This window comes from Otolemur garnettii, unplaced genomic scaffold (assembly GCF_000181295.1).
Source record: "Otolemur garnettii isolate 467f Iridium unplaced genomic scaffold, OtoGar3 scaffold00043, whole genome shotgun sequence".
Classification (NCBI taxonomy): Eukaryota; Metazoa; Chordata; class Mammalia; order Primates; family Galagidae; genus Otolemur; species Otolemur garnettii.
In genome coordinates this window covers 11,111,293-11,119,372 of record NW_003852438.1, presented here as the reverse complement: position 1 = coordinate 11,119,372, position 8,080 = coordinate 11,111,293, and the positions used below count along the sequence as shown (strand labels likewise).

General features: G+C 39.4%; 1 protein-coding gene across 1 annotated transcript in view; it reads left to right on the top strand.

The window, feature by feature from the left end:
- The window catches only part of PTGES3 (prostaglandin E synthase 3), a 27,753-nt gene extending 21,916 nt beyond the window's left edge, over positions 1-5,837 (top strand). Inside the window, exons 5-8 of the mRNA XM_003790536.2 lie at positions 786-875; positions 3,481-3,543; positions 4,386-4,410; positions 4,683-5,837. Of these exons, the coding sequence (XP_003790584.1) occupies positions 786-875; positions 3,481-3,543; positions 4,386-4,410; positions 4,683-4,702 (198 nt within the window). The 3' untranslated portion in view covers positions 4,703-5,837. The remainder of the gene's footprint in view (positions 1-785; positions 876-3,480; positions 3,544-4,385; positions 4,411-4,682) is intronic.
- The last annotated feature ends 2,243 nt before the right edge of the window (positions 5,838-8,080 follow it).

Genomic DNA, 8,080 nt, shown 5'->3' with positions numbered 1-8,080 from the left:
TGCCCTGGTGCCTACCTGTAGTCCTAGCTACTTGAGGCTGGAGCAGTGCTTGACTCTGGGTTTGGGGCTGCAGTGTGCTATGGTAATTGGTCGTGTTCGGACTAAGTTTGATACTGCCCTATTAAGAGAGGGGGGCCCCACAGTTTGCCTAAGGAGGGGTGAAATAGCCCAGGTCAGAAATGGAACAGGGCTCAGCACCTGTGGCTCAAGTGGCTAAGGCGCCAGCCATGTACACCCAAGTTGGCAGGTTCTAATCCAGCCCAGGCTTGCCAAACAACGACAGCTGCAACCAAAAAATAACCAGGCCTTGTTGTGGGTGCCTGTTGTCCCAGCTACTTGGGAGGCTGAGGCAGGAGATGCACTTGAGCCCGGGAGTTGGAGGTTCCTGTGAGCTGTGATGCTACAGCACTCTACCCAGGGGACAGCTGAGACAGTCTCACTCTGTCATCCTGGTTAGAGTACTGTGGCGTCATAGCTTACAGCAACCTCAATCTTGTGCTCTCAAGAGATCCTCTCAGCCTCCTAATTACCTGGGACAACAGACCAGTGCCACAACACCCAGCTAGTTTTTCTATTTCTTGGTAGAGATGGGGCTCTGTTGCTTGAGCTTGTCTTAAACTCCTGATCTCAAACAGTCCACCTCCTTGGCCTCCAAAGTGCTAAGATTATAGGCCTGAGCCACTGCACCCAGGCAAGAAACATGTACCTTAAAGAAAAAGTAGTCTTTGTTGCATGCCAAGTGCAAATTTGCCTAATCGTAGAGTGGTATTTGTATTGATCTATAGCTTAATTGGCTTAGTGTGGACTTCAATAATTGGAAGGACTGGGAAGATGATTCAGATGAAGACATGTCTAATTTTGATCGTTTCTCTGAGGTAAGTTCTTCAAATGCATCCCTTTCCCCCATGTATACATAGTACATTTCTGTATCGTTAATTCAATTTGGTTTTAAGCACCTAGTGGTCTTTGTGATGATATTATTTTATTTTTAGGACCATTTTTTTGCCAGGCGTTGTGGCAGGTGCCTGTAGTCCCAGCTGCTCGGGAGGCTGAGGCAAGAGAATCGCCTAAGCCCAGGAGTTGGAGGTTGCTATGAGCTGTGACACCATGGCACTCTACCGAGGGCAATAAAGTGAGACTCTGTCTCTTTAAAAAAAAAAAAAAACTATGCAGTTAATTAGTCCAATACAGCTAGTTTTATTTCAGCGTTAAAACAGATTTTGCAGTAGTTGGCTTCCATTTGAGAGCCATATAATATATGTAAACTTTTAAATGCACGAATCATGGTGAGAAATCCATCCTGAGGTATGCAGTTTCATCAAGCCTATTTTCTTTTCTTTTTTTTTTTTTTTTTTTTTGGCTGGAGCTGGGTTTGAACCCACCACCTTCGGCATATGAGACCGGTGCCCTACCCTTTTGAGCCACAGGCACCACCCAATCAAGCCTATTTTCTAAGGTATCACCCAAATGTATTTTACTATGGCCTTGGATAAAATGATTGATCTCCCTGTAGACAGTGTAGATCTTATCAAATGTACTGGAATAAAGCTAAGTAGAAATGAGAACATCAGATAGTAAGCTGACTGTCTACTCGGAAATCCAATTCTCATTGCCATTTGAAAATTTTAATTAGACTATTTGTATTTCATCTTTTAGAACTAAAAAGTTTACAGTTTCATGTATGCAACTATTTGGTTAACATTTCTTCGCATGGCTTTAGCATCTTTAGCGGATAGGGAAGATACTATATTCGTGTGATTCTTCTCAACCGTGCTATTTCCTTAGCTATAGTTATTGCTTTGTTTTTGTTTTACCTCTTGAATTTCTCTATTGTATCCTTAGCACGTAGTGAGCATTTTTCCTGTTCAAATAAACTTGACAGAAGTATTACCTTTTTTCTTTTTTCTTTTCTTATTTTTTTTTTTTTAAGGCAGTCGCGATCTGTCTCCCTAAGTAGAGTACACTGTCGTACCTCACAGCAACCTAAGCTCCTGGGCTCAAGGATCCTCTTGCTTCAGCCTCCTGAGTGGCTGGGAGTGCAGATACCCACCATGATGCCCAGCTAGTTTTTCTATTTTTAGTAGAGACTGAGTCTCAAATTTGCTAAGACTAGTTGCGAACTCCCAAGCTCAGGCCATCCACCCACCTTGGGCTCCCAGAGTAGTTTTTTTTTGTTTGTTTGTTTTATTTTTAATTGAGGTAAGAGCACCTAACACGAGTTCTACCCTTTTAATGCATTTTTAACTACATGGTAGTACAGTATTATTAAACTATATGCATAATACTGTGCAGCACAACTCTGGAACTATTCGTTTTGTATAACTGGAACTTCGTACTTGTTGGAACAGTAGCAATTCCCCATTTCCCCCCCTCCTGCCCCCCATCCCTAGCTCCTTGCAACTGCCATTTGACTATTTTAGATACATAAGTGGAATCGTGGCAGTATCTGTCCTTTGGCTCATTTCACTTCATATCCTCCCAAGTTCATCCATATTGTTGCATGAGGCAGTATTATCCTTCTTTTTTAAGGTTGAATAATGTTACATTCATTTTAAGGCTGAACACATTCCACTTGTAACTAGTTAATATTTAAGGCTTCTTCCAATTCTGAAATCTGGGTAATCATATTTTAGTCTTTTTTTATGTTATACATGTAACATAAATAATGTAAATTATTTCTAATATGTAAACTTTACAAAATGGTTTTAATTTGTAGAGATAAGTCCCTCCCCATCTAATGATAGTTGTTCAGTCTGGTTACTTGTATCTCTTCAAATAATATGCTGCTTCTGTGAATGTAAACAACTATGCTGTTTCACCATAGTCTTAGGGAAAAAAATAAAGACTATATGAGAAATTAGCACTTCATGTAAGCATGCTTTATTGTCGATCCCAGATTATTATAAGTATTCAAAGGTATTTCGCACAGTCTGTACCTCTTCTAAGAATTATGCTTATTCGGGGTTTTTAACTTCAGAGTTAACTGCTGTTCAGCCTTCCATTTGTAGGCCTTTTATGTAATCAAAATCAGCCTGGGGGTCTTTATTTTAAATCATTTACTGCTTCTTCACATTATTTAAAAGCACAATGAGAATACCATAGCACACATGGCACCTAGCTTAAGACACAAAGTTTTACAACCACGATGAAGTCCATTCTATTCCTTACCTACCAAGGGTAATCACTATTCAGAATTGCGATTTTAATTTCTCTGTTGTACATAGGTGTCTTGGTGGGTGAATTTTAATAACTTTACTTTTCTTTAAAGAAAACTTAGTCTTAACTTTCCTACAGGTTTTCAGGAATTTGTTTAATAACCTATAATTTACCTTTTCCAGAAGTGAAGGTGCTTTAGTTTATTTTGCATTTTTCATTTGTGGAAATCTGTGACAGACTTAAGGTTTATTCTGGAGCTTGCAACCTAATAATTAGGGCCTAATTTAACATCATTTTTAAAACTAATTTTTACACTTCAAATAGATGATGAACAACATGGGTGGTGATGAGGATGTAGATTTACCAGAAGTAGATGGAGCAGATGATGTAAGTCTATAAATTCTTTTTTTCTGTTTACTTTAATAGTAAGAAACAATGTATTTATTAGGTTGTTTTATATAGATTGGAGACTGCTGGGGGTTTTTACCACTTGTTTTTTTCTAAAAAATAAAAGGAAAAGCAATTTTTTAAATGTGCGCATTTTTGAGGGATGGATACCTACTAGGGAACTGGTGTTCCATGGACCATTCCTAAAGGGACCAGATTTCAAAAGAATCATTCCATAGAGACGTACACCTATTCAATTGGAGTTAGTTTAGAGCTTATTTTGATTAAGCTAAATAGGTTTTATAGCAGGATTGGTTAGAATAACAAACAGGTGAAACATTGCAAGTCTTTGAGAAGAGGAGAATATACTAAACCACTTTCTCAGCATCCCCCCTTCTGGTATCCCATTACCATCTCTCAGAAAATTACCTTTAAAGCAGTTTGGAAAATATTTAGAGTAACAGGATCAGAGTTCATTGTCTTCTGTTAGTCCATTGGTCTTTATAGTGAATCATTGTTTCTTTATAGTGAATCATTTTTTTCCCTCTTTTGAATGTCCATTGAGAAGACAATTTAGGCATGGATTGTGAAAGGGTGGGCTAGTTTCTCACCAAAAAGGTACACACCAGTTCTTCCAGGATGATAGATCCTCGGCTGTACATCCATTCACCTTAAGTAAACCTGGTCTTAACTCTGATAATTAAATTCCTAGGCTTGATATAACTACATACCTTTGCTGCATTAGTCAAAAATACAGTGCTTCAGCTTTTTAAGGTAAACTGTTCAGTTAGCAGAATGTTTGATCAACTTGATAACTTTTTATTTTATTTCCCCTTCTGCAGGATTCACAAGACAGTGATGATGAAAGTAAGTGTATATAAAAAGTATGTTTACACAGTGATGTTTCATATCAATTACCAAACTCTATAATAGAGATGTTAACTTGTTGACAATTCATGGAACAAAGTTCTTTATGACCTCAAATAGCCAAAACATAAATGTGAATGATTTGATATAGTCAGACAAGCAACAGTTAATTGATTAGAAAATTATTTATTTATATTTTTGGCTGCTTTTCCTATATGAATTGGTAAATTATTCCCTTGTGTTTCATACTAACGTTTTTAAAATCCTTTCAGAAATGCCAGATCTGGAGTAAGAATTATTGTCATCACCCGGATTTTGAGAAAGACAAATAACTTCTCTGCAAGATTTCATAATTGAGACAATTCCTGAGTTGATAGCTCTAAAGGCAGATGCTGTATTTGCCTCCTTTAACCCATTTTTCAACCTGTTTGTTTTTTAAAGGCTTCTTTAAGGGTTGATATGTACCATTGTATGGGGCAATTTTAATCAGCTAAGGCAATAACCTTATGCATGAACATTTCCCAGACTTCCATGAAGCTGTTGAGGTCCTAGGCAATTGATAACAGCAGTTGTGATAAATAAAAACGTTTCACCTAAGTCTCCTTTTCTTCATAACATAGATAACTGACATGATAGGAAGTTTTCAGCTTAGGGAAAGGTAATTTAAATTTAGATTTTTAGGACATGGACTTAAAAGTGGCCGAAACAAATTGGCTGACATCTTAAACTGGTAACCTGCTTTTCCTCTGGTTTATCCTTCAGGATTGTTCCACTAAAGTTTATTTTTCAAAAAATTTACTTCACATTATTGTATGTTAAGTGATCACTTGTCAGTGTTCCAGATGTATCTTAGCAAAACTAGTGAATGCCCTAACTTAGATGGTTTTTGAAGCCTATACATTTGGTATTGTTTGGCCCTTAAGCTTTTACATCTTTTAGCATGGAGGACAAAGAAAGCTGTACATTGTTGCTTGAGAATCTGTACATTTAGATCAGATTTGTATTTGCACTGTCAGTATGGCAAATGAGTGAAAAAATGTTAATACACTATTGGATTTTTTATTTCTTTTCCTTTTTTATTCAGCTTATACCAAGGGCTGAAAACCTCAATTTATGTTGATGACAGTGGGGATTTTTTTAAATGTCTACATACTTTCTAATAAACTGTTGGAAGACTCCTTGGGTGTCCTTTGAAGTGTCTGGCTTACTGTAATTCGATGTACGTACCATTTACTGGACTGGAGTTTTTATTTTTATCTGAGGAATTTGGGATTATTCCTCTGTTTGAAAAAGAGGCTTGCTGTAAATGTCACAGGGAACCTTCTTAAAGTGGATCTGTAATAGTAAACTGTAGATGCACTTTGCAGCAGTTGGAAAGAAAGTGTTGTGATTTGATTGAAATAAACTAAATGTGTTGTCCTCCTAAATCTTTGAGCTTCTGCATCTTGGCAGTTTTCATTCTCTCAATAGCTTCTGTGTTTGTCAGCATAGACATGTTTGTGTTTTAGCATTTGTTAATGTCAGATATTCCAAACCTTTGTTAAAGTGCTGGGGGTTACAAAGATTATCACCTTAAGGTGATTCTTATGTTTAGGGAGCTCACAGGCTAGGTTGGGGGGCACAAACAAACTGGACCAAACACTTGATTCATCGGGAATACAGTAATAGATATCCATATTTTATGTTGGGATTCAGAAGGAAAACATTTTTCCTTCTCTTGTTAAGTGTATGGCTCTCAGACAGTCAAAATCTTTTTTTTTTTTTTTTTAATGCAATTGGGAAACCTTTCTTTTTCTTTAATTTCTTTCTTTTTTTTTTTTGAGACAGAGCCTCAAGCTCTCCCTCTGGGTAGAGTGCTGAGGCATCCCAACTCACAGCAACCTCCAACTCCTGGGCTCAAGCACATCTCCTGCCTCAGCCTCCCAAGTAGCTGGGACCACAGGCGCCCGCCACAACGCCCAGCTGTTTTTTTTTGGTTGCAGCCGTTGTTGTTTGGCAGGCCCAGGCTGGATTCGAACCGCCACCTTAGGTGTATGTGGCTGGCGCCTTAGCCACTTGAGCCACAGGTGCCGAGCTGAAATCTTTCTTCTTTCCAAGGGCTGTGAGTCCTGGAACATTAGACGTTCTACTGTTAAACACTATACTATAGCTTGTATGGCTTAGGTTCTGACCCTGTTAAGGGAATAATTTTTTCAAAATCTTAGCTAATAGTAATAACTTCGTCTCCTTTTTCTGGAGCACACTAAAGGCACCATCATGACTGATGTGTAGTTCCTAGCTTTAGGGGAGAAATCTTAGCCAAAAAGCCCTTATATTATTTCACTCTTGGGGGGAAAAAAACGTTTCTGATTTATTTGCTTTCTGCCAACCTATTGAACTATGGCATTAAGGAAATGAGTAGGACACTAGCCCCATATACCGAGGGTGGTGAGTTGAAACCCGGACCCAGCCCAACCAACAAAAAAATAGCCAGGTGGTGTGGCAGGCACTTGTAGTCCCAGCTACTTGGGAGGCTGAGGCAAGAAAATCGCCCAAGCCCAGGAGTTGGAGGTTGCTTGTAAGCTGTGAGATGCCATGGCACTTCACCGAGGGTGACAAAATGTGTGTTCAAATAGAACAGGATTTTAAAGATCCATCATAACTTCTAGATTCTCTCATTGTCTTATTGACCCTTGAATAACACAGGCTTGAACTGCAGTTTTTTTCCAATCTAACATGGACCAAAAATAAAGCATTTGTGCAATACCAATGAAGTATATGAAAGGTATCTTTTTTTTTTTTTTTCTTTCTTGCAGTTTTTGGCCAGGGCCAGGTTTGAACCTACCACCTCTGGTATATGGGGCTGGCACCCTACTCCTTGAACTACAGGTGCTGCCCCCCCCCCCACTTTAAAGGCCATTTTAACTGGGATGAGGTTAAACTACTATCATTGTAGTTAAGATTTGCATTTCTCTGATCAGTGACATCAAGCATTTATCTATTGGTCATTTGTATGTCTTTTGAAAATGTCTGTTCATGTTTGTCCTTTTTTCCCTCTAGAATGCAGTGGCATCTAGCTCACTGCGACCTCAAAGTCCTGGACTCAAACTGTCTTGCCTTAGCTTCCTGAGTAGCTGGGATTATAGGCTTTTATTTCTATACCTCACTAGGTTGTCTGTTTTTAGTAGAGACAGGGTTTCACTCTTGTTCAGACTCGTCTTGAACTCTGAACTCAAGCAGTCCATCTGCCTCACCTTTCCAGAGTGTTAGGATTACAGGCATGAGGTACCGTGCTTATCCTAACTGATGATGAGATCAGTGATTCCTAATGTTTGGTTTCCAGACAAGCAGCATCAGTTTCATCTAGGAACTTGTGAGAAATACAAATTCCAGGGCCTGGCTCAGTGGCTAAAGCTCTGAAAGGCCTGGGTGGGCGTGGATTGCTTGAGGTCAGGAGTGCGAGACCCCATCTTTAAAAAATGGCAGGGCAGGCCCGGCACCTATAGTTCAACCGGCTAAGGCGCCAGCCACGTACACCTAAGGTGGCAGGTTCGAATCCCCAGCCCGGACCCGCTAAACAACGACGGCTGTGATCAAAAAATAGCCGGGCGTTGTGGCGGGCGCCTATGGTCCCAGCTACTTGGGAGGCGGAGGCAGGAGACTCGCTTGAGCCCAGGAGTTGGAGGTTGCT